This window comes from Podarcis bocagei, assembly GCF_964188305.1.
Source record: "Podarcis bocagei genome assembly, chromosome: 17".
Taxonomy (NCBI): Eukaryota; Metazoa; Chordata; class Lepidosauria; order Squamata; family Lacertidae; genus Podarcis; species Podarcis bocagei.
Window position 1 is genome coordinate 42,260,123 of NC_138143.1, and position 26,968 is coordinate 42,287,090.

The 26,968-nt window shown below is 45.6% G+C and overlaps 1 protein-coding gene across 22 annotated transcripts in view; it reads left to right on the forward strand.

Annotated features, from left to right (window-relative positions):
- Positions 1 to 26,968, forward strand: part of ADGRL3 (adhesion G protein-coupled receptor L3) — a 548,667-nt gene that overhangs the window by 328,197 nt on the left and 193,502 nt on the right. For all 22 annotated transcript variants that reach the window (XM_081176098.1, XM_081176093.1, XM_081176095.1 and 19 more), the window contains one exon: positions 21,344 to 21,424. In XM_081176098.1, coding sequence (XP_081032224.1) covers positions 21,344 to 21,424 — 81 coding nt within the window. The remainder of the gene's footprint in view (positions 1 to 21,343; positions 21,425 to 26,968) is intronic.

Sequence of the window (26,968 nt, forward strand, 5' to 3'; positions counted from 1 at the left end):
TGAATCAATATTACGGTGTCATAAAGTAATTTAATTCATTAACTGAAGATTTAAAAGTGGATTAAATTGGAAAGTTAACCTATGAAAATATATTCAGCACCAATGTTCTTGCCGTATCTGAGGACATCAGAGTGCTTTGTGGGGGATCAGGAAGCTTGAGGGTGGAATTGGGGAAACAGACATTAAAAAGAAAGAAATAGCTGTTGCTTAGCATTTTTGCACCATCAGAAATTGGATTTAAACATGGGGACAAACAAAAAGTTAGAATTCAGTAAAGCAAAACACACATTGAATTTGTTCAGGCAACTCTCACACTGGGGCCACATTCCAGGAATAGTGCCCAAAACCAAAATCACATATAGTCCAAGCGCATTGAGTTCAGTGGCCGTTGGGATTGCCAAAGTTCCCCACCCCAGATTTCTGCCCCCTTTCCTCCCCCTTTTTATTGTATTTCCAGCCACATAAAACTGAATGAGCACAAGTTAAATGTGCATAGGTTGCGAGTTACCCATATCTCCTTAATATGTGGGCAAAATACCATGAAGGGGATAGTATCTACTCCCAAGCAGAGCAGACTTTGGAAATCCCCAAACAAGGAAGTTTTAAATAAGCATTCTGCATTCATCTCTCAAGTCCAGCAGTTCATTTATCACGATTTCCCACATTTGTCAGGGTTGAGACAGGCTGTTGCCTTAGTTATGTGTGAAAAGGGGTGTGAGAGCATGGGTGATGGTCTTCACAGCAAAAGGCGAAGAGGAGGAAAGACAAGCAGATCACGAACCCAGCCTACCGTGGTCCTCACTGCTGTCTCTAAGAGGCCGTCTTCATGCCCTGACAGCTTTCATTGAAGAATTCTTTAATCTCTGGACTCCATTGATTGGTCCAGCCAACTCTCTGTATAGCAAGGCAATTAGGCATGAGCAGACCCTCCAAGTCTCCCTATTTTCCAGGGACAGTCCCGGATTTACGAAAGCCATTCCAGTTTCTGATTTGATCCAGGAATGTCCCACTTATCCTTGGGACGTCCCTATTTTCAAGGGAGAAATGTTGGAGGGTATGGAGTTATGCAACCCCCGAACCAAGGAGATAAGTAACTAGACAAGCTTTAGAAGACATCTGAAGGCAGCCCTGCATGTTGTTGTTGTTTAGTCGTTTAGTCGTGTCCGCCTCTTTGTGACCCCCTGGACCAGAGCACGCCAGGCCCTCCTGTCTTCCACTGCCTCCCGCAGTTTGGTCAAACTCATGCTGGTAGCTTGGAGAACACTGTCCAACCATCTCGTCCTCTGTCATTCCCTTCTCCTTGTGCCCTCCATCTTTCCCCACATCAGGGTCTTTTCCAGGGAGTCTTCTCTTCTCATGAGGTGGCCAAAGTCTTGGAGCCTCAGCTTCAGGATGTGTCCTTCCAGTGAGCACTCAGGGCTGATTTCCTTCAGAATGGATAGGTTGGATCTTCTTGCAGTCCATGGGACTCTCAAGAGTCTCCTCCAGCACCAGAATTCAAAAGCATCCCTTCTTCGGCGATCAGCCTTCTTTATGGTCCAGCTCTCACTTCCATACATCACTACTGGGAAAACCATAGCTTGAACTATAAGGACCTTAGTTGGCAAGGTGATGTCTCTGCTTTTTAAGATGCTGTCTAGCCCTGCATAGGGAAGGGTTTTTTAAAAAAATGTTAATGTTTAATGTTTTATTATGTTTATTTATTATGTTTTCTATTTGTAAATGGAGGTTAGTATGAGGCTTGGGATTGCGACCGTGGAGGGGCGAGGGAGGTATGGCGGTGGGGGCAGATGTCATAGGCGAAGGGGATCGAGATACGGATATGCTCGTACCCCTTCCAATCTGCGCCCCATCCCGAGAGACGAGGGTAGGGTGAGCAAGGATTACTCACCTCCTTCACTGGTGTTGTGCAATGCCAGGTCTATAGGCAACAAAACCGCTACCCTGCGAGATTTCTTTATCTCGCAGGGAGTTGACCTGGCTTGTGTGACGGAGACCTGGGTGCGCGAAGGGGTAACTGTTACCTTACGAGAGATGGCGCCCCCAGGTTTCTCCGTCCTCCACCAGTCACGGACTGTGGGCCGGGGGGGAGGGGTGGCAGTATTAATCCGGGAAGATTGTTCTTTCAGGGCTCTACCATCGCCATCGATCCCCGGCATTGAATGTGTTGGCCTAGTGTGGGGCTCCGAGGAGAGCTTGGCTGTCTGGCTGGTGTACCGGCCACCTAGCGCACCAGCAGCCACCCTGTCAGGCCTGCTGGAGGCGGTGGCCGGCTGGGCCTTGGAGTTCCCTAACCTATTGGTATTGGGAGACTTCAACTTCCACGCTGATACCACTCCCTCCTCACAGGCTCTGGACCTGGTGTCTTCCATGGCGACACTAGGGCTCTCCCAGTTTGTTTCGGGCCCCACACATCAAGCAGGCCACACGCTGGATTTGATCTTTGGCGCCGGTATAGATGTGATCATGTCTCCTTCGATGAAGGTGCCATGGTCTGATCACTACGCTCTGAAAGCCAGGATTGACTTTCCACCCCCACCCTGCTTAGGTGGCGAGCCGATTTGGGCTCGCCCGCGGAGGCTGATGGACCCGGATAGATTCCGTCAAGCCTTGCGGGACCTTGCTCCCCCTGGCGACTCATTGACTGAGTTTGTTGAGGGCTGGAATACCCAGCTCCTGGCAGCCATCGATGAGATCGCACCTAAGCGCCCTCTGCGACCCCGCAGAAACCGGGCTCCCTGGTTTACCGAGGAGCTTCGGAAAATGAAGCGGGACCTCAGACGGCTAGAGCGAGTATGGCGGGGTGCCCGTGACGGAGCCTCAAGAACATCTTATAGGGTTTTTATGAAAACCTATGAGATGGCAGTGAAGGCTGCTAAGAAGTCTTACTTCTCGGCCTCCATTGCATCCGCTAGCTCTCGCCCGGCGCAATTATTTAGTATAATTCGGTCTTTAACGTCCCTTGAAGGACAGCCAAATTTAAATAACAATCTGACACACAGCTGTGAGGCATTTGCGAGCTTTTTTGCGGAGAAGGTCCTGTTGCTCCGCCATGACCTCCCTGCCAATTTGGATACAATAAAGGAACTGGAGGCCCCTCGACTGTCCTCGGGTCCAGTATTGGACCACTTTGACCGGATATCTCCAGCCGATGTGGACAGATTCCTCCAAGCTGGAAAGCCCACCACCTGTCCTCTTGACCCGTGCCCGTCATGGCTGATTAGAGCGTGTCCAGACGAGGTGCGGGGCCCCCTGGGGGATATCATCAATTTGTCCCTTGGCACCGGGATATTCCCAGGGGAACTGAAGGAGGCGGTGGTGCATCCGCTCTTAAAGAAAACATCATTAGATCCCTCAGATCTATCCAATTACCGCCCGGTCTCGAATCTTCCATTCCTGGGTAAGGTGATTGAGAGAGCGGTTGCTGAACAGCTTGGTAGGTTTCTGGATGAAACATCTGCTCTGGACCCATTCCAGTCCGGCTTCCGCGCTGGTCATGGGACCGAGACGGCTCTGGTCGCCCTAACAGATGATCTCCGCAGGCAGCTGGATCGAGGCGGGTCAGGGCTGCTGATTCTTCTAGATCTGTCAGCAGCCTTTGACATGGTCGATCACGAACTCCTGGACCACCGCCTTGCCGACGTGGGGATCCAGGGCACAGTCCTTCAATGGCTGCGCTCGTTTCTCTCTGGTCGGGGACAGAGGGTGGCGCTTGGGGGGGAATTGTCATCACGCCACTCCTTGGTGTGTGGAGTGCCTCAGGGTGCAATTCTCTCCCCGATGCTTTTTAACATCTTTATGCGCCCCCTCGCCCAGCTTGTCCGGAGTTTTGGGCTGGGTTGCCATCAGTATGCTGATGACACCCAACTCTATCTGTTGATGGATGGCCATCCTGACTCGGCCCCAGACACACTGACCAGATGTCTGGAAGCTGTGGCTGGATGGTTACGTGGGAGCCGGTTGAAGTTAAATCCTTCGAAGACAGAGGTCCTCTGGCTGGGGCGGGACGATATGGGATCGAGGGGGCAACTCCCATCTCTTGCGGGGGTGCAATTAGTGCCAGCACCGGCCGTTAAGAGTTTGGGTGTAATCTTCGATACCTCCCTTTCTATGGAGGCGCAGATTACAGCTATAACAAAGGCGGCATTTTTTCATCTCCGCCAAGCTAAGCAGTTGGCCCCTTATCTCTCTCGTCCTGACCTAGCCACTGTGATCCATGCGACGGTCACCTCCAGACTGGATTATTGTAACTCGCTCTACGTGGGGCTGCCCTTGAGACTGACCCAGAAACTCCAGCGGGTGCAGAATGCCGCGGCGAGACTCCTTATGGGGTCTTCGCTGCGAGAGCACATTCATCCGGTATTATACCAGCTGCACTGGCTCCCGGTGGAGTACAGGATCAGGTTTAAGGTGCTGGTTTTAACCTTTAAAGCCCTATACGGCCTAGGACCCTCGTACCTACGGGACCGCCTCTCCTGGTATGCCCCACAGAGAAACCTACGGTCTGCAAATAATAACATCCTCAAGGTCCCAGGCCTCAGAGAGGTTAGGCTGGCCTCAACTAGAGCCAGGGCCTTCTCGGCTGCAGCTCCAAACTGGTGGAATGCTCTGTCAAAAGAGACTAGGGCCCTGCGGGACCTGACATCTTTCCGCAGGGCCTGCAAGACAGAGTTGTTCCGCCAGGCCTTTGGTCAGGGCGCAGCCTGACTCCCTCCTCTGGCAACCTGCACATAATTCTGCTTAATTGGTTGCCATCAATTTGATTTAATTAATTTTTATAATGAAATATTTTTAGATTGTGTGATTATTTGACTGATTATTTGATTGTTGTTAGCCGCCCTGAGCCCGGCTTTGGCTGGGGAGGGCGGGATATAAATAAAATTTATTATTATTATTATTATTATTATTATTATTATATGTTTTTATATACCGTATTTTTTGCCCAATAAGACTCACTTTTTCCCTCCTAAAAAGTAAGGGGAAATGTGTGTGTGTCTTATGGAGTGAATGCAGGCTGCACAGCTATCCCAGAAGCCAGAACAGCAAGAGGGATCGCTGCTTTCACTGCGCAGCGATCCCTCTTGCTGTTCTGGTTTCTGAGATTCAGAATATTTTTTTTCTTGTTTCCCTCCTCCAAAAACTAGGTGCGTCTGGTGGTCTGGTGCGTCTTATAGAGCGAAAAATACGGTATATTGGAAGCCCCCCAGAGTGGCTGGGGTAACCCAGTCAGATGGGTTGGGTATAATAATAGTAATGATGATGATGATGATGATGATGATGATGATGATGAAGAGGAAGAGGAAGAAGAAGAAGAATAGGATGTCCCTGTTTTCATCGGATAAATGTTGGAGGGTGTGCATGAGGGGCCGGATACAACCAAAGAGTCCTGCTAGCATAATGGGACTTCATCCCCTTTTTACCCCACCCCCACCCCCCATGGGCTTTGGAAAAGTCAGGAGGAACTCCAGAGCAATGTGCAGGGTATGTGAGAGAGGCAGGAGGGGGGGGTCATTCCACCCGGCAAACTGAAATGCTTGTACTGTACAGTGGTAACTCAGGTTAAAGACGCTTCAGGTTACAGACGCTTCAGGTTACAGACGCTTCAGGTTACAGACTCCGCTAACCCAGAAATAGTACCTTGGGTTAAGAACTTTGCTTCAGGATGAGAACAGAAATCGAGGCCCCATTAGCTAAAGTGGTCTTCAGGTTAAGAACAGTTTCAGGTTAAGAACGGACCTCCGGAACAAATTAAGTCCTTAACCCGAGGTACCACTGTACTGATGAAACACTTTCCATAGTGCTACACTTGAATTCCACCCAAGCCCTCCAATGTTTCTTCCTAAACAAATTTAGCTTTTACTAAAGGTATTCGTGGGGCAGCAATTTCAATTATTGCAAAGATTTTCAAAATGAATTAAATATGATTTTAAAAACAGCCGCAATAGCAAATAAAAACAGCAGCATAACGTGTTTGGCTCAACCTAATCTTGATTATTTCCCTGTTCAAGTCAATTCCTAGTAGTACAGCTGTTGCCCTCTCAGAGTTCAACTTCTGTTCCAAGAGACTGAATGCACTCTGGCCCTCTGACTTCTGATATATCTGCTTTCTGAAACAGTGCTCCCAGTCTCTGAAGGGAAATCTATCTGCTCTCTCTCTCTCTCTCTCTCTCTCTCTCTCTCTCTCGTGTGTGTGTGTGTGTGTGTGTGTGTGTCAGTGGTGGGCGGGAATAGGTGCAAAAATGAGGAAGGGGCGTGAGGAAAGCCCCACTGATCTGGCACAGAGCATCTTCCCATGTTCATCTTGGTGCATAACTAGCCAGCCAAAATCATTAATAAAGGACTTGGTTTGGCACATTCGACCCCAACAAATAGGGCATAGCTAGGAACTGGGAGGGACCCGGGGTATCTGACCCTGCAAACCCATAACAATATGCAAGCAAAGTTGGCATCTGGATTTGTTGCAGGATCTGGTCCCTGTGGCTGCGATGTGGTTTGCTCTTGACGGCAAGAAGCTGCTTGGGCAGGGAGGGTGCTATCTGCACACAAGTGCAGGCCTTCTGCCCAAGGCGTATTTGAGCAAAGCATCGTTGTCCAAGATGAGCTGCAGATAATGGAAGATACTTTGGAAGAGTGGTTTTATCTGGGCGTGATGGATGACAAGGGACATTCATTTGCTTTCTCTTCTGGGTCTGTCCTGTAGCAGATTATTCCTAGGTACCAGTCTGGCCTTGTAGATTTGCTTTTCCCCCTTCATATTGTAGTCTGGAAAATGCCTGACGCAAATCCTGATGATGTTGTGAGTCTGCCCAAAGAGTCAGAGCAGATAACACTTGTGTCTTAAGCGTTGGCTGCAGGCCACGGATTTCGCGTTACATTCTGGGTGGAAGCCAGAAGCATGTCAGGGTGTGTAGTGGTCAGTAGATTTCTTTTATATAATATGTGTCTTACTGGTTTCATATAAAACAAACATAGCAATAACCATAAAAAATAACATTCAATCCCACCAGGGGAAAAGTCACGAGTCCTTTGTTTCCAATGTGAAAGTATCATTTATATCCCAGGGTATCTTTCCAGTGTGATCTTGTGAATCCAGATGATAAATGTGCTTTCTATAGACACCAGGCAGAGCAGGGACTTTTTGAGACAGAGAAAGCACTATTTTAAGTCATCCATGAAGATGTTGGCATACTGTGGAGCCATGCAATAACCTTTGTTGTTGTTGTTGTTGTTGTTGTTGTTGTTCAGTCATTTACTCGTGTCCGCCTCTTCGTGACCCCATGGACCAGAGCATGCCAGGCACTCCTGTCTTCCACTGCCTCCCACAGTTCAGTCAAACTCATGCTGGTAGCTTCGAGAACACTGTCCCACCATCTCATCCTCTGTCGTCCCCTTCTCCTTGTGCCCTCCATCTTTCCCAACATCAGGGTCTTTTCCAGGGAGTCTTCTCTTCTCATGAGGTGGCCAAAGTCTTGGAGCCTCAGCTTCAGGATGTGTCCTTCCAGTGAGCACTCAGGGCTGATTTCCTTCAGAATGGAGAGGTTTGATCATCTTGCAGTCCAGGGGACTCTCAAGAGTCTCCTCCAGCACCAGAGTTCAAAAGCATCAATTCTTCTGCGATCAGCCTTCTTTATGGTCCAGCTCTCACTTCCATACATCACTACTGGGAAAACCAGAGCTTGAACTATACAGACCTTTGTTGGCAAGGTGATGTCTCTGCTTTTGAAGATGCTGTCTAGGTTGGTCATAACCTATGGCAGTGCTATTTATCTTAAGATGCATATTTGCCCCAAAGCTCAATTAATTGTAAGCACAAAGTGGCAGAGTTTGCTTCTAGGTGTGCTATAGCACCATCAGGAATGATAGTTTCACATATTATATGGTGGCACACATTAGTATGCACAAAATATTACACACCAGGTTTCCTAAAGTAGCCAGCACGTAATACAACAACGACTCTGACTGCTTAAATATACTTATGTATTACCGTATTTTTCGCCCTATAGGACGCGCTCCCCCCCCCAAAAAAAATGAAGGGGAAATCTGGGTGCGTCCTATGGGGCGAATGCAGGCTTTTGCTGAAGCTTGGAGAGCGAGAGGGGTCAGTGCGCACCGACCCCTCTCGCTCTCCAGGCTTCAGGAAGACATCCGCAGCCTAGGCAGCCCTGTGGGAGAGCCAGTGTGGTGTAGTGGTTAAGAGCGGTAGTCACGTAATCTGGGAAACCGGGTTCGCGTCTCCGCTCCTCCACATGCAGCTGCTGGGTGACCTTGGGCCAGTCACACTTCTGTGAAGTCTCTCAGCCCCACTCACCTCACAGAGTGTTTGTTGTGGGGGAGGAAGGGAAAGGAGAATGTTAGCCGCTTTGAGACTCCTGAAGGGGAGTGAAAGGCGGGATATCAAATCCAAACTCTTCTTCAGCAGAGCGCCCCCCGCGCCCAGCAGACATCCGCAGCGTGGGGAGCCTTGCAGGAGTTCCCCGCAAGGTTCCCCATGCTGCGGATAGCAGCCTACCGCCTGGCGGGCAGGGCGCCCTGAAGCACAGCGCCCCTCGCGCCGGGCAGACATGGGCCAGCCCCACAAGCTCGGGGGACAGCAGGGAGGCGCAGCGCCGCCATCCCGCTGTTCCTCGACCTGGTTCGGTTTCCCCGACCTGCTTTTGGGGGGGAAATAAAGGGGGGAAATTTCCTTTATTTCCCCCCAAAAAAACTAGGTGCGTCCTATGGGACGGAGCGTCCTATGGGACGAAAAATATGGTAATACTTACGAAATTATGCTGGAAAAATATAGTGCCGCTAGGGGCTTGACTCTTTTATATGTATATTATACATATAAAATAAATATTCCTGCATATAATTTTGCACATAATCAGTGAAATGTAGGGCCTCAGAAGGTGATGGACAAAACAGACTTCAAAGATTTTATAGATGCAATGCCTACATTGCAGAGGGGGTTGGATTAAATGACCCTTAGGGTCACTTCCAACTCTACAATTCTATAATTCTAAGTGGGTGTTTTTTTAAAAAAAAATCAACAATGCTAGATGCAGGAGACAGTCTGATATGTTTGGGTCAGAACCCCCAAATTCCATGTATAAATATTTTTAAGACAGATTACAGTACTCAACCATCCCTAATGACAGAGTTAATCATTTTGTAATGAGACATGTCAGTCATGTAGTGAAAAACAAGTATGAAGATGTGATTGATGTCGATTTGTAATATGATTAGTTGAGGTTTTAGGGCTTGTTTTAATAAGGTATGTTACATGCATGATTTTCATGTGGGTTGCTAATTATAATTAGTGTCTATGTATATTATCTGAATTGCATTTGTTTATATGTTGCTGTTCTCCTCAAGATCTTCACTGAAATATATTGGGCATTTTAGTACATTTCAGTTCCCTTTTAAAGATTTGCATTGTTTGCTTGCTTGCTTTTGCTTTCATCAGAGTCCTTGCCAGTCAGAATAGGTAATGAAGAGCAAGATTGATCAGTGGTCTGATTTGTTATTTAAAGAGCTTCATACATTCAGTTCAGTCTTAAAGAGGATTTATTTAATAATAATTAAAAGTATAGATGCTCATGAAGAGAGTCTGCTAATCCTTCAACTCTGGGATAATGCCCCTTGTTTAGAGAGAGGTGCAGACAAAAGAAATTTTGCACAAGAGTAATCTACCTTTGCTCCAGGATCAATACTCAGGTCTAGGAATTGGCCACCTCTGCTGCCAGGTTTTCTCAAACAGCCCGTGAAGCTTAATACTGTGTTTACTTAAACTCTGCCAAGGATTTCAACTTAATCTCCACCAAAGAACTTCCTTATTGGGGGGGGGGAATAAAGAGTAATCACTTTGGTGTGGAGCTAAACATTATTGAATGAAATTGTTAGTGAGAATATGGCCCCCATAAAATCATCCGTCTCACGGTACTTTTGCAAGCTGGTCTGTGTATTAGCAAGTCATATAGGCTGAAATGTAATTGGAAGGCTGTAAACAAAGCCACAAAAATCAATCCTGTTTAACTTCTCCATTAATGATCTCAAAAGAAGGAACACTGTGAACAGCATACCAATTACCATCAGATTCGTTGTTGAATTGGAACTAGTTGCACCTTAGCAAGAAAAGAGAGAGACACACAAATATTCCAAAGTGATTAGAGTTATGTGTTGGGAATGAAATTAAGTAAACTTCGAAAGCAAAGGGGAAATGAGAACAACATAGGCCACTCATTACAGAGGAGGAAACCTGGTAACTACAGCATATATGTTTAGTAAGGTACATGTATCTAGAGATGACTGTCTCTATGCTGAGCAGTGCACCTATTGCACTACTTTTTTTGTAATGAACTCTTGAGAAGCACAGCTGTCCTGCTTAAGCTAAGAAAGAGAGAAGGACCAAAATTCAAATAGAGATGAGGGAATACTTGGCAAAGGATCTCAGAATTATGGTCCATCACAAGCTAAACATGAGTCAGCAGTGGGATGCAGCTGCAAAAAAGGCTAATGAGATTTTAAGCTCAATTAATAGAGACATAATTCTGAAGTCACAGGATGTAATTCCATTTAATTCTCTACTAGTCAGACCTCATCTGGAATACTGCCTAGTTCTGGGCGCCACACTTGAAGAAGGATGTAGACAAATTGTAACGGATCCAGAGAGCGACCGTGAAGATGGGAAAGGTTATTGAGAAAAAGTTGTGATGGGAAGAGTTGCCACCTTTAAGATGGAGTATAGAAAACTGAAGGGGCATAATTGCCCTCTGTGTGACGGCCCTTAAGATATTTGAAGACTGCTAAGGCTTTTGTTGCCCTAGAAGGCACAATTATATTTAAAAGGCTCATGTTACACTACAGAAAGGTGGATTCTAGTTGAGCATTAGGAGACAGTTCTTACTAGTAATAGCACTTCAGCAATGAGGAGTGGGAGAGACTCTCAATTGCCAGATGTCACAGAGCAAGCCGGTCAGTAAATCACACAGTTCAAAGCCGGAGTTAACTCTTTATTAGTGAAACACAATCTTTACAGACTTTACAAAGCACAGCAGCCCTGTAAGTCCTATTAAGGCAGTTGCCCCACCTCCCTACAGCCACCAAAGTTTCTTCTCCAGGGCTTCTTGCCAGCAATCAGAGACTCTACCTGTGTGCAACTTGTCTTTGCTCTGCCCATTTCTTCCCTCTCCTGGTTCTGGGAGTCAGCAGGGGAGGGGAGCTTGTTGCAGCAAGAGTGGGAAACACCTGTGACTCTTCACCAGCCTGACTCATCTCTTGTCCTCCCTCCTCTCCTGCTTCAGCTTCTGCATCTGATTCTAGCCCTCTCTCTGCCACAGACTCTCCCAGCTCACTAAGCCTTGTCACCCCTTCAGCTTTCGGCACCTCCTTTCCCCAGTCTTCTCCTTCTCTCTGGGACCACTCACTGATGTCCCACCACCACTCCCCGGACTCTGAGCCTTCTTGCCTTGGGGTTTCCCCAGCTGGTTCCTCCCACCATTACTCCGCTTCCATGACACGAGAGATCTGTGTGTCTTTTGTGGATGCTCCTACTCTGGATTTCCAGTATCAAGTAGGGGGTAGACATTTATTATTAGGTTTATGAACCGCACCATCAAAGTTCCTTCAGTGTGACATCATTGTTGGGGATGAGAGAGATGATCATAGGATTTCAAGTAAACCTTCACCCCAGCATGTTCCAGAACTCAACCCAGTCTTTAATTTGTGCTGCTGGTTTTTTAGTGAAAAAAATCATTGGCATGATAGTCTAGATCACTGGTTTAGCATGAAGGGTGGGTAATTGTCATCAACATCTTCCTGACTAATGAGTGAGATTGTTTATATTTCTGTGGTGCCTATATATTGGTGTGGGTTGGAGCAATTTATCCAGAAATCACGAGTGAATCCCACACCCTTAGAGTCCACAGACTAAGCTATAATAGCAGGACATTTTAATTGACAGAATCTTTGCATTTCTACCCTTAGAATTAGAGGGAATAATTGTCCCCATGCTATTCTTGTTGCTTGGTCTTCTTAAGATCGTTCTGAAGTATTTGTTTCAGTTTCCCCTCATCTCCCGTTCACCCTTCTTCCCACCCCCCGTTTGTCCTGGGAGGGGGGGGGGAGAATCCCATCAGTGATCTTTGATACACAATTACAGCCTCTATTTCCTGAGTAAGTCAACTGTGCAGCCCCCATCGTGCTCACACGGGGGTGTCTCACTTACAGAAAGGAGATGAAGGGAGAGAAAAGGAAACCAGAATGAGAAGATGAGATATCCATTTGGGGATTATATCACTTGTTCCTCGATGGCACTGCAGTGCTGCCTGCAAGAGCGTCATGATTAAAGTCAGAATGGGATGTGAAAGAGATAAAGGCAAGTTTTGCATTAGAGGCATGCGGCTATTCACCTGCCGAGGAGTTGGAGGAAAACCTCTCAGGTCCTCTGCTTTTCTGTCATTGATTTGAGAGTTAGTTAATCTTCTTGTTTCAAAACTAAAATGCCCGTTAGAGAACTAAAATGCCTCTTAAAGTAAATACCAGAAACAAAAGACTTCTCATTCTCTTTGCGACTAAAAAGACATAGCTCAACTTGTTGTTGTTGTTTAGTCGTTTAGTTGTGACCGACTCTTTGTGACCCCCTGGACCAGAGCACGCCAGGTACTCCTGTCTTCCACTGCCTCCTGCAGCTTGGTCAAACTCATGCTGGTAGCTTTGAGAACACTGTCCAACCATCTTGTCCTCTGTCGTCCCCTTCTCCTTGTGCCCTCCATCTTTCCCAACATCAGGGTCTTTTCCAGGGAGTCTTCTCTTCTCATGAGGTGGCCAAAGTCTTGGAGCCTCAGCTTCAGGATCTGTCCTTCCAGTGAGCACTCAGGGCTGATTTCCTTCAGAATGGATAGGTTTGATCTTCTTGCAGTCCATGGGACTCTCAAGAGTCTCCTCCAGCACCATAACTCAAAAGCATCAATTATTTGGCGATCAGCCTTCTTTGTGGTCCAGCTCTCACTTCCAGACATCACTACTGGGAAAACCAGAGCTTTTACTATACAGACCTTTGTTGGCAAGGTGATGTCTCTACTTTTTAGCTTTTCTTATTCTTTTTAAGTTGCACACTTCTTGGCAAGGTGATGTCTCTACTTTTTAGCTCGACTTACCCTTTTCTTATTCTGGATGGCCAAACATTATTCTTACATTGGCAAGAAATATATAGCTTCCTTTTTAGCCACTGTTTTACCCGGAAGGGTTCCCAACAAACCATCCTTTCAGGGAACAGACAGGGCGAAGCAGAATATCTAAGTGCACACAATCCCAGTGTGACCTCGTGACCTCGACAGCTTCACCCTTGTCCTTTTAATTATTCCAGTGACCTGAAATGTTTTATATTGTGCTGCCAATAAAGGGATTTGATTTGATATGTCCATAGCTTCATCAGAAACATAACCCCAGTTTAGAAAGGGCAGCATTTCAGGGCTGGGTGAATGATTTGCATGTGAGAGTCCCACTCACATCAGAACTGCTTAAGAGCTGGGGCACACTTCTAGACCTTCTACAGATTTTGCAGCGTCTATTGTGTTTTCTTTTCAGTGATGCTCTCAGAAATTATCTCAATAGATTATGTACAGTGGTACCTCAGGTTAAGTACTTAATTCGTTCGGGAGGTCCGTACTTAACCTGAAACTGTTCTTAACCTGAAGCACCACTTTAGCTAATGGGGCCTCCTGCTGCCGCTGCACCGCTGCCATGCGATTTCTGTTCTCATCCTGAAGCAAAGTTCTTGACCTGAGGTAATATTTCTGGGTTAGCGGAGTCTGTAACCTGAAGCGTATGTAATCCGAGGTACCACTGTATCTTCTTTGGTCAGCTTAAGCCCTCTTGGATTTAAATTGGGCAAAGGTGTGAAATGCATAGCCCCAAACTGGGTTCTACATATTTTTGGCTTTTCTTTGCACAATTTAGGTGTATTTTCAGTGAAAGCTACTTTTTGCTGATAGCCAGTGATGGGTAATTTTACTAGGGATGTTCTTGTTTTTTGTTATTGTTTAGTCGTCTTAGTCGTGTTCGACTCTGCATGACCCCATGAACCAAAGCATGCTTTGGAAACTCTCTCTTTCTTCTCAAAGCTTCTCCTTTTTTATGTCCATAAAGGTTTTCCTGGAGTTTTCTTGGGAAAATACTGAAGTGGTTTGCCAGTTCCTTCTCCAGGTGGATCACGTTTAGTCTAAACTCTCAGCTATGACCTGTCCATCTTGGGTGGCCCTGCATGGAAAAACTCATAGCTTCTTGGAGCTATTCAAGCCCCGTCACCACGACAAGGCAGTGATCCATGAAGGGAACTAGGGATGTAGTCTATTAAAAAAGAGACATCCCAGATGGTAACAGCCACCCCATTTTTAGACCCCCTAGGCCATAGACTAAGACAGTAATTGATGATAATAGAATCTTCTTAGGAGAGAAAAAACACAATAGACATTCTCCAGCTTTGACCAGATTTGTTCAGGTCTCAGAAATACATCTAATCCTGAAATGGAATATTCAGTGGTATTATTTAGGAAATGTTTGCAAGAATTTCCAGGTGACATTCACCTCTTTCTTTCTTTCTTTCTTTCTTTCTTTCTTTCTTTCTTGTTTTACATCCCGCCTATTGATCAAATGATCATCAATGTGGCTTACAGTAGGCTGCAATGATACAAAACCATGCAAAACCCCGTCCGTAACGAGAAGAACTCCACCATCCTTTTGTTCCCCAGCTGATGGATGGGCCAAGGCAGGCTTCCCTTCAGTTCTGCAGTCATAGGGCAACTGAGTGTTCTTTCTAGCAGAGACGAGGGTGGAAGCAAATGACCTGCAGCTACTCCTTCTCTGGACAATGATGAGGCCAGGCTCATCTTCTCCTTGCTGTGACTCTTTTCCTGGGAGGCAGGGGGTGCAACCTTCCACTGGCCCTTAGTCCTCTGGCCCATAGATGGGATCAGAGGGCACCTCCCTTCAGCTCTTCTGGCCCAGATCAGCTGGGAACTGGAACCAATTATCCTTGATGTCTGGGAGGGAGAAGCAACCTCCCTACAGCAGCTCTTTGGGTGACCCCTAAACGCTTAATGCCCTCAAACCTTATATTTATGTCTAAAATTTGAAACAGATGGTTCATGCGTCAGTCACACCTTGGTTTCTTAAGAGGATCACAAATGTGCTATAGGCTTTTCAGGGCTCTCACCCCCTTATCTTTCCCACAGCGGCTTCCTGTTTCCTCTTTAGATTTGCCTGTAGCTTGCTGGGGTGCGCAAAAAAAAAAAAATCAGGAGAAGAATTTAAAGTGTTTTGTGTGTGTAAAGAACATGTGAGAACAAGGTTTATTCAAAAGTTCTAAATTGATAGTTTACATGCAGCCTTTCTCAACCTGTGGGCCCCCAGATGTTCTTGGACTACAACTCCCATCATCCTTGAGCTCTGGCCTTGCTAGCTAGGGGTGATGGGAGTTGTAGTTCAACAACATCTGGGGACCCACAGGTTGAGAAAGGCTGGCTTACAGGATCATGATAACGTGAGTCACAGTATGGGGTGTCAGGGGAGGGGTGGTACCTCTGGTGAGGGACATGTCTTGCACCTTCTGGAGTAGTTTGTTCACCTTTGGTCCCCACCCTGAACTCAGTTCTTGCCTGTGGCTCCTAGAAGCTGTCAGCCTGCAGCAGCGGCCACATCCTGGGAACAGCTTTGACTGGCCAGCTAAACCAGGTGAAGGTAGGCAATGGGTCTCAAACCCTCAGTGAGTTAGGGACTTCCCCTGCATGCAAAGATGAGACCCAGCGGACTGAGTAGATGAGACCAATAGTGAGTCCAGTGGTCAAGGAGGTGGTTTCTGCACGTGCTTTAGAGGAAAGTGAGGGGCAGATTGGGCTCAACAACCTGGGAAAGTAGCCCATCTAGGAGAAGGAAAACTCTGATCCTAAACCTCCACTGCCTTGTGGGATATCTTCAGGAGAAGAAAAGGCGAAGGAGTAAACCCTACACAAATCTGGAGTGGAGTCCCTAAGGCGGTTGGATAGCATCTTGATACACCTCCTTCCGGCAACTCCTGCAGCCAAGCAGGTGCCAAATGTTGTTCTGCTATTCTTTGGGTCTCATCAGTGAGGCCGAGACGGAGGTCTTGTCATCTGGGCATCCCAGGACCAGGCTTGTGCCCCAGGGAGGTCACTTTGCTAACACAGCGGTTTGACTTCACCCCCGGAGACACACTCCATTATCTCCTGAGACAGAGGGTGCCATCAAGCCAAAATAAGTGCACAAGCAAGGCTGGAATTTGAATTCCTGAGCTTTTGGTTGGTTTTTCTGTCAAGGTAGTGAAATAATTAATGCACCCCCTACCTGGTGCTGCTAATTTCAAAATCAACCGCAGTGCCAAGGAGTACATTATAGCAGATTTCTTGCAGACATTATTTTTCAGTGCATTATGAATGCATTATAGCCCACCAAAGCGGTTGAATGTGGGACATTTCTGAAAGTCGTTTTTTTAAAAACCCCAGCTACAACGACAGCAGGTCCGCGCTCGAGATGATGCTCACTGGGAAACTGCTTAGAGCAACAACAACACATTTCAGTGGGGAACAATATTAATTACTTCCAATATGCCTCACAAGAGGAAGTAACTCGTTTTTATTATAGCACAAATATTATTTGGAATAGGAAGGTTACTCTAACTGTTACCACAATCTACGTATCATTAACTTAACCTGTATAGAAAAGAGATTAACAGCAGTGTAAATTGTTATGGAAAACCGGTGAGTGATAACTGCATATTTTTAATGCAAATAAGTTTCTGCCTACAGCTCTTTCTCTAGCACACTGGGGAACTGAAATTATGTATTTAACAAAATAAGAAACTTTGCCGTGGTTCTGAGCCTTGAAAATAACTGCTTATTGCAACAAGGTTTACCATCTATCAATTATCCACTACTCTCATGTTTTTTATCGGACTGTCATTAATTGGTCTCATGGTAGATACATGTATATTATTAATTTTAAAATAAAACAGAGGCAAAAACATGCCAATATTGCTTCTGCAAGGAAGCAGACATATTTTTCATACTCAGGAGTCACATGCCCAGTTTAAATTTTGAAGTGAGAATTTTGCCAGTATCCCAGTGCTTGCAGAGGGAGCCATCTGGTGGAAACTATGTGCAAGGCCTATTCCTTTACTTGTGGAATATTTCAATGTGGTGCTGTGGTTAGACGGGTCACTAACCTTTCTGGGCTTGTGGGCACATGTCAGGAGCGGCTGTCAGGAGCAGGTCAGCAATAAATCACACGGCATCAGTGAAGTTAACTCTTTATCCAAGGAAACAAGGTCAACTCAAGAGGCCGGGTCTAGTGAGCACAGCTACTTGTCCTGGTAGATCTTGTCCCTAGGAGGCAGTCGTGGGGACTGAAGGTCCCCGCCACCCCACAGTTCCCTAAGTCTCCTCCTCTCCTGGGTCCTTCCCAAGCAATCTGAGACTCCGTTGCCATGCATGCCTGCTTTGCTTCTCCCTCTTTATACCTCTTCTGGTTCTGGGAGACCAGAGGGAAGGGGAGCTGGTCGCAGCAGGAGGGGGAGACCCCCTGGCTTCTTCACAAGAAATAATGAATAATAATAGTTCCTTTTTAACCAGGCCTTTGTTTGATTTGATTGACATCCTGTGCCCTTGTAAAATGTGGTTCTTTGTGGGGGGCGGTTATTGGGTTGTTCTTATTTTGATTATGTATATTGTGGTATTATATTTTGATATTGTTCTGTGAACCACCCCGAGACCTCTGGGTATAGGGCGGTATCCTCCTCATAATCATCATCATCTTGGCTCTGCCTCTTGGCCCCTCTCCTCTCCAGCCTCCACTTTGGGAATGATCTCTGCCACAGACTCTCCCAGCTGACTAAGCCATGTTATATCTCCAGCGTCTGACCCCTCCTCTTCCCAGTTGCTCCCTCTTCTCCCCCTGACCACTCATCATTGTCCCACCACCAATCCCCTGGCTCTGAGCTGCTTTCCCTTGGGGGTTCCCCAGCTGTAGCCCCCCAACACTCTAGCCGGTCCATGTCATCACATATGGGGAGAAATGATCATGTTCGACAATGGAATTTGCTGCCAAGGAGTGTGGTGGAGTCTCCTTCTTTGGAGGTCTTTAAGCAGAGGCTTGACAACCATATGTCAGGAGTGCTCTGATGGTGTTTCCTGCTTGGCAGGGGGTTGGACTCGATGGCCCTTGCGGTCTCTTCCAACTCTATGATTCTATGATTCTATGATTCTACCACCTTCCCTTGCAACTGCCTCTGTGCACCCTGCAGCTATACATATGCAGAGATGCGCATGCTCCACAACCACGTGCTCATAGCCTGCAACCAGACAGTTTAACCTGTAAAGGAGGTTAAACAGTGGGAGATTACGGTTGCTTCTGATGCAACAGGGATAAGAGTGGTATTGGCATTGCTGGTAATTATATTTCAGTGCACTTGTAAGATGGTGAAGGGTCCTAGGAGAAGGGCCCCTCCTAATAAAAAACTGTTTAGCTATTCTATCTGCTACTGATCTAAGCAACAAACAGCCTTGAGTGTTGACTGTCACTGTTTGAGGACAGAGGAACCTCCTAAATCAGGACTCGGCAACCTAAGGCCCAGGGGCCACAAGCGGCCCAGGGGGGGTCGTTTTACAAGCTGTCCCCAAACCGAGCCACCCACTTGGTGAGTCCTGGCACAGTGCGGTGTGGGGACTCGCTTCCATGGCTCTGGAAATCGTGTCTGCGCATGCACAGATGCCGGAAATCGCGTCTGCTGGCCCAGGCAAGTTAAGCCTTGCTGACCCCTGTCTTAAAGTGATGGACATTCCTTTTTTTTTTCAAGTGAATTTTTATTGTTTTCCTTACATATTCTTTTCCAACAAATTGTAATAGCACCATACATTCCCTTTGACTCTGCCGAGTCACGACCCCCCTCCCTCCCCACAACTGGTATATTTATCTAAAGTGATGGACATTCCTTTGTTAGAAGTTTTTAAAGGAGAGGTTGGCTGGCCACTTATCAGGAGTGGGTTTCCTGCAATGGGAGGGATTTGTTGGAAGTCGAGGTGCAGCTCAGCTTTCAAAGAAAGGTTTGCATGGGGTTAAAACACAGTAAGGGAGCTCCAGGTTCCTCTGAGGCTTTTAAAAATATCTCTGTGATGACCTATCCCTTGATCTTGAGACGGATATTCTCAGGCTGCATCCTCTCTAAATTCCACCTCCCTCTCACACTTCCCTGTGGGACCTCGAATTACGAAATCGTCTTGGATTGATCTCTCCAAGCGGGCAAGCATGGCCGCCTTTGTTTTGTGCACCTCGGTGTACTTTAGAACTCTAAAAAGTATCTATCCCACCCAGGTCAGGTAAAGGTAAAGGGACCCCTGACCATTAGGTCCAGTCATGACCGACTCTGGGGTTGCTTTATTGGCCGAGGGAGCCGGCGTACAGCTTCCGGGTCATGTGGCCAGCAGGACTAAGCCACTTCTGGCGAACCAGAGCAGCGCATGGAAACACCGTTTACCTTCCCGCCAGAGTGGTACCTATTTATCTACTTGCACTTTGACGTGCTTTCGAACTGCTAGGTTGGCAGGAGCAGGGACTGAGCAACGGGAGCTCACCCCGTCACGGGGATTCGAACTGCCGACCTTCTGATCGGCAAGCCCAAGAGGCTCTGTGCTTTAACCCACAGCGCCACCCGCGTCCCGGCACCCAGGTCATAGACTTCCTATAATAAACACTTTGTTGTGTTTCCACAAGCAGCACCTTCGCGTGTGTGACTGCAACAGAAAAGTCTAACCAGATTCGCAAGCCAATAGCCTCCATGCTCTGCACACTGAATTTTCCCCCATCCCAAGAGAACTGAACAAGATTGCCTTTGAGTTCCCTTTCAGTGCCTAAATAAAAATGTCTGTGCGGGTGGAAGGTCACTTCCAATTCTATAACGCTGTGTAGCATAAAAATAATGTTGGTAAAACACCAACACAATCAATATAAGCAATCACTTTAAACCTGTTGCAACATATTTACAAGTCAGCCTATCAGTCAAAGGCTTATCTAACTAAAATGGCCAGTTTGGTGAAAGGTCGTCAGCTGCTGTGACTTGGGAATGCATACATATAAATCTTCCTTTTTTTTGGTTCCGCTTGTTCCCAGATATTTCATTGGTGTTTTTTTTCTTTTGTTTAATTCTAATGATAACTGGTTTGGTTAATGCCAGAACAACATTATCTGTAGCTTTTTAATATGTTTGACATTTTTTAAAAATAAAAGTGTCCTTTTTCTGTTTCCTTATCACTTGTATTAATTGCCAGGGTTTCTTAAACCAAGATTGATAACATAGATGATAGTAGGCTCTGCTGTCTTCCTTTCTTTTTTTCCTTTTAAATTAATATTTATATATTCTATATTAATTTTTTAACAAGGAAAACAAACATTGTATTTCCAAAATAGGAATTGTAAAACACCGAAAACTGGAATTTGCATAGTAGTAGTGTACACAGTAACAGGTTTGAAGTTAAGCCAACATAACACGCAAAATCATAAAAGAATATGACAAACTAATGAACCTACAAATAATATATGCTAAATCACAAAACACATAAAAAATGAAACAATTTTTAGTCCACGGTATGTTGTGTTTTCGTTATGTCCCTAATATTTCCCTTCCATAAAATCCCTCTTTGATCTTGTTGTATGTATTTATACCATTTAATCTTTTTGCCGAAATGCCAGTGAATATCTTCTAGTCATTGTTCAGCGGTGATATAGGTCTGTAGGAAATCATGAAAGATTTTATAGATTGATGATAAACTTTCACAGCCTAGCACCATATTCTCATTCAAAGCCTTTATGACTTAGAGTATTTCACTGTTAGGGGTGGGTTCATTCAGTAGTTCCTGATCTCCCTCAGTTAATTTTGGAATATTTATTTCAGATATAAACTTCAATATTACTCCTTTATTGAGGTTATTTGATTTCTATAATATAGACTAATATTTTAAGGATTCTACCGACTTCTTCCCTGAAGTTTTGACTGTATCATTTACCAACTTTAGTTGGGGAATTTTCCCCTTTTGTTGTTGCTTTTAGTTGAAATGCAAATAGCGGGCTCTGCTTATTCCATTTGTATTTTATTTGTTTACCTAAATTAGTTGATTAAGACATTTTGTGTCTTTTTGAAAGTCCCTTTTCAGAGATATTCCATTTATCCAGACCTGTTAAAATAGGTTGATGCCTTATATTATTTCTCTGGTGTACTATAGTCTTCCTCTGATTTATTAATCTCTACCAACAGTTCACATTCAAATACTAGACGTTCATCCATCTTGTTTTTCCACAGGGCAGGTACACCACGGCCAAGTTTCCTACCTGGTTCCTCCCATTCACCTGGACTCGGACCTCGAGAGGCAATCGTTTAAGGGTGAGTTAGCAGCATAATAATTCTTGGGTGAAAGCATTCATGGACTCAGCACACTTTGGCTACATTACTGGCCCCACCAAGGGTATTCTGTCCCAAGTGGGTTGCAATTTAACAGCTTTGAAGCATCCCAGGCTCATTCTTTGCCTTGGATGCATCCGTCACGTTCTCTGAGTTGCAGCGTTCTTTGGAACCAATCCGCCAGATCTATATCCCACTTGGGAAAAGCTCTGAAAGAAAAACCTCCAAAAATATAAACAGAATATATCTGGTATATAGCGCCTTCTTTGTTGGTTTGCTTGGAGTCAGGAGAGATGTGAAGTGCCCCATTCATCGCAAGGCACTGCTAAAGAAGTGGCAACGATGGGAACATGAATGGCACCCACTTCCTGTTCCAGCTTGTACTCCAAGGGGGATAAATGTACCGTATTTTTTGCTCTATAAGACTCACTTTTTCCCTCCTAAAAAGTAAGGGGAAATGTGTGTGTGTCTTATGGAGCGAAAAATACGGTAATTCTTGGTTGCAATTCCTCTCCCTTTCATTCAAAATCAGGAAGTGGCAGAAGAAGAAGTCGAGATGAATAAAAGCAGCTACAGCCTCTCCACCTCCACAAGTCTGTTTTGCTTTTGTTTTTTAAATGACAATACACCTTTTTTTAAAAAATACCTCCATTAAAGTAGTGAGAAACAAAGGAAAGAGTAAGGAGGTTGTAAACCGTGTGAAGCTTTTCATATTGGAGATACTTGGAAGAAGGCGAAGAGAAAAATACAGGCAAAATGAACTTTGCTAAATCTTAGCCTCAGTCTCCCCCTTTAGTCAAGAATCCGGTTATTATTTTGGGGCTTGTTTGGGATCTGTTATCGCTGGCATTATTGACCTCACTTATGAGGTGTTCCGATCTCCATTGCACAAGGCTCCATATTATGTGTAAATGTTTGCATTCCACAAAGGGGTGGCTCTTATTTTTCCTGGTCTGTATAAGGTGATATGGACTTTATTTGTGCTGGTACAGTTTTTGTGCTGATTGGTTTTCGTTTTGATTCCATTCCTATTTTATTGATTTTGACGGTGTGAACCACCAAGAGGACCTGGTTAATTGGATGGCATATAAATGACAAAAATAAATGCATGTTTTGAGCAGCTGGTAGGAATTCTTCTGGAGGCTGCAGTTTCATTTGTTGTTTACAGGGGACTTAAATGCTACTTTTGGCAGTGATTAATTGGTGGTCTCCCTGTGACTCTTGGATTCATGTGGAATGATTGATCTTGCCTTTTGTCACCAGTCAAGTCACAGGATCAACATGTTGATAGGTATGGTTTTAGGCTTTTGCCATTGGTTTATAAGCATAATTGGTAAGCCTTGAATTGTCAGCCCCGCAGGGAATGCCAGAGAGTTCTATATCTTGGTATCCAGTTGTGAGGCAGTCTGCTTGATTGTCTCTTTAGATTGACCTCATTTTAATGCCAAGTTTTGAAACGGATTCGCAGCCAGTGATCACCAAACATCTATTACTGGGTTTCTCTTTGGACTAACTGTGTTGCAGCTAGAGGAGAAAATGGGTGGTGAGAATGTCTTAAATATTGCAGAAAGGAGGTGGATGAGATGATGGTTATTATTACTACTACTACCCTGCCCATCTGGCTGGGTTTCCCTAGCCACTCTGGGGGGCTCCCAACAGAATATTAAAAAAATGTCAAAACATCAAACATTAAAACTTCTCTAAACAGGGCTGCCTTCAGGTGTCTTCTAAAAGTCAGATAGTTGTTTATTTCCTTGACATCCGATGGGAGGGCATTCCACAGGGCAGGCGCCACCACCGAGAAGGCCCTCTGCCTGGTTCCCTGTAATCTCACTTCTCGCAGTGAGGGAACCTCCAGAAGACCCTCGGAGCTGGACCTCAGTGTCCAGGCTGAACGATGGGGGTGGAGATGCTCCTTCAGGCATACTGGGCCTTTGAGGCCGTTTAGGGCTTTAAAGGTCAGCACCAACACTTTGAATTGCGCTCGGAAATGTACAAGGACCCCATATTAGTGCCAATGTAGCTAATATCCTTCAAGCAGAGGATTTATTTTGGATCTCAGAAGGGATTTGGATTTGGTGGAGGATCTTTTGAGCTTCCACCACCTACTGCCTCTGTGCTCAAGGCTCCTTGGAGCAGGGGAAGAAAGTTCTATGTTTATATATTGTTGTAAACCACTGTGATATATTTTTATGATACTGCGATAATACAAATATATTTATTTAAAATAAATAGCAAGTAAATAAACAAGCCATGGGTGGCCCTAAAGCCTTGCAGAGGTCTCAGCTGGAACACTTACAAAAGTTCAACCTGTTTCAGACCAGGCAACAAGATCAATTGTTCCATTGCTGCAGTCACACGATTTGCTTCTGGGAATTACTTATGTGTAACACAGCTACTGGTTTGGGGGGGGGGTGAGTTTAAGCAATTCTTCAAGATGCTGATGACATTGAAATGAATTGAAGGGGTTCTAGCAACAAGGTAAAATGTAAGATGGGATTGATAATAGATAAATTAATAGGATATGAACTTGCTGAACCAATTTTCAAAAGGGATACAAAAAAGGGAGGTGTGAGGAAGTCAGGAAAATAAGTTAACTAAAGATGAGAAATCAAAAAAAGAGGGAGTTTTGTTTTCTTTTATATGTGTTTTTTCTTCTTCTTTTTCGTGTTTAATGTTTGTATTTTTGTATTTTGTAATTTTGTATTTTTCTTTGTTTTTGTATTTTTCTGAACTTTTCTATTGATAAAACTTAATAAAATATTAATAATAATAATAAAAATAAGCAATTCTTCAAGGATATATATATATAGTTACACGCCACCCCAGTCTTCATGAGTGGTGCGAAATTCCAGGGGTTCCCGGCACTTAGGCAGGGCTGAGTTTGTGTTGGGAAGGTGGAGGCACAGCAGAGACTGGTGTCTTTCTGAAATATGGTTTATTATCTCAATATTTACACCTGTTGAGTCTACAGTGGAGGGAATGCAGAATGTTATGCAGTGGTTCCTCAGGTTACAAACACCTTGGGTTACAAACTTTGAGTTACAGACTCCGCTAACCCGGACGTAGTACCACAGGTTAAGAACTTTACTTCAGGATGAGAACAGAAATCGTGCTCCAGTGGCAGCAGGAGGCCCCATTAGCTAAAGTGGTACCTCAGGTTAAGAACAGTTTCAGGTTAAGAACGGACCTCCGGAACGAATTAAGTTCATAACCAGAGATACCACTGTACCCCAAGAATGTCTCTCATTGCCTCTGTCATAGCTTCAGCAAGCTTCGTTCCAAAGCCGCAGTCAGTCACAGCTCCCAGTCTTGCAGGGCAGCCTCCTCCAGCCAGAGCCAAGATAGTACAGTGGTACCTCGGGTTACATACGATTCAGGTTACAGACTCCGCTAACCCAGAAATAGTGCTTCAGGTTAAGAACTTTGCTTCAGGGTGAGAACAGAAATTGTGCTCCGGCGGTGCAGCGGCAGCAGGAGGCCCCATTAGCTAAAGTGGTGCTTCAGGTTAAGAACAGTTTCAGGTTAAGAACGGACCTCCGGAACGAATTAAGTTCTTGACCTGAGGTACCACTGTACAGTCATACCTCTTGTTACGTTTGCTTCGGGTCACGTCTTTTCAGGTTGCGTCCCGCAGCAACCTGGAAGTACCGGAAAGGGTTATTTCCAGGTTCCGCCGCTCACGCATGCGCAGACGCTCAAAATGACGTCACACGCATGCACAGAAGCGGCGAATTGCGATCTGCAGGCGCGGGTTGCATTCTGCTCATGTTGCGAACGGGGCTCCGGAACGGATCCCGTTCGCAACCAGAGGTACCACTGTACTGACATCTGGGCCCCGCACAGAGTTCTAGCCTATCCAGCAGCTCAGGGAGGTCTGGTCTTTGTCCTCCTTCTTCCCAGTGCACCTCTCCCAAAACCCAAGCCTTCTGCAAGATGACACTCTTTCCTATCACCTGACACCCCTCCCCATCACCTTGGCAACCCCTAGTTTTCTGCAGACCTGAGACCCTTCCTTGATGCTCTATAATCACCAGCAATCAGTAGCTTTGTCTGTGAATGGTTTGCATAAGCCAACCCACGGATTTCTTGTCTGGTGCAGTTCTGCAGCTTGTATTTTGCATTCATAAAATCATAGAATTGAGTTGGAAGGGACCACAAGGGCCATCTAGTCCAACCCCCCCCCCAGGCAGGAATCTTTTGACAAATGTGGGATTTGAGCCCTTGTCCCTGTTGGGGGGTCTCCCTCCTCAAAAACTCTCTCTCTCTCTATCTCTCTCTCACACACACACACAAACTAAAAGGCTTGTCTTTTGGGGGTAGGGTAAAGCTAAATTAACCTTCTGGCAGCTTGCCATGATAAATTCAGCCATGGCCTTGAAAATGATACATTGGATTTGGCCTAAGTTTGATTTGCAGAGAACTTTAACTTCGTTGAGAACTCAACAAGTGCACTCTGCAGTTTCAACCAGACTGGGAATGATGACGCAACATGGCCGTGCACAGGAGTCACAACTTGCATTAAGTACAGTGGTGCCTCACAAGACGAAATTAATCCGTTCCGCGAGCCTCTTCGCTTAGCGGTTTTTTCGTCTTGCGAAGCAACCCTATTAGCGGCTTAGCGGATTAGCGCTATTAGCGGTTTAGCGGCTATTAAAGGCTTAGCGGCTATTAAAGGCTTAGCGGCTATTAAAGGCTTAGCGGATTAGCGGCTAAAAGGCTATTAGCATCTTAGCGGCTTAGAAAAAGGGGGGAGCGAGAAAAAATCGGAACACTCGCAAGACATTTTCGTCTTGCAAAGCAAGCCCATAGGGAAAATCGTCTTGCGAAGCAGCTCAAAAACGGAAAACCCTTTCGTCTAGCGGGTTTTCCGTCTTGCGAGGCATTCGTCTTGCGGGGCACCACTATATTTACAAAAAGGATGTACAATGGTATAATCTATTCTGTATCTCAGGGGCTGCCCTACTCTTGGCAAAATTACTGTTTTCCTTCTACCATTTAAACTAATATTACTGAATATGACTTATATGTTGCTCATTTTGTAGGCAAAAATGGAATTCTCCTGAAAAGCAGATATATTCCCACAAAACAATTTTATTTTTTAAAAATTGTCATCAGTGCGCCACACCCCTCAGAAATTGCATCTGTATATGTGCAGACGTATGGATTTTTTTAGTAGGTTCCCGTACTTACCTGGGCAGTTTCCTGGATGCTCACCTTCCAGCACCAGAGAAGGCTGTGGTTTTATTGAATAATTTGTGTGTATAAAAAGGTAAAGGGACCCCTGACCATTAGGTCCAGTCGTGGCCGACTCTGGGGTTGCGGCGTTCATCTCGCTTTACTGGCTGAGGGAGCTGGCGTACAGCTTCCAGGTCATGTGGCCAGCATGACTATGCCACTTCTGGCGAACCAGAGCAGCGCACGGAAATGCCGTTTACCTTCCCGCCGGAGTGGTACCTATTCATCTACTTGCACTTTTTGGCGTGCTTTCAAACTGCTAGGTTGGCAGGAGCTGGGACCGAGCAA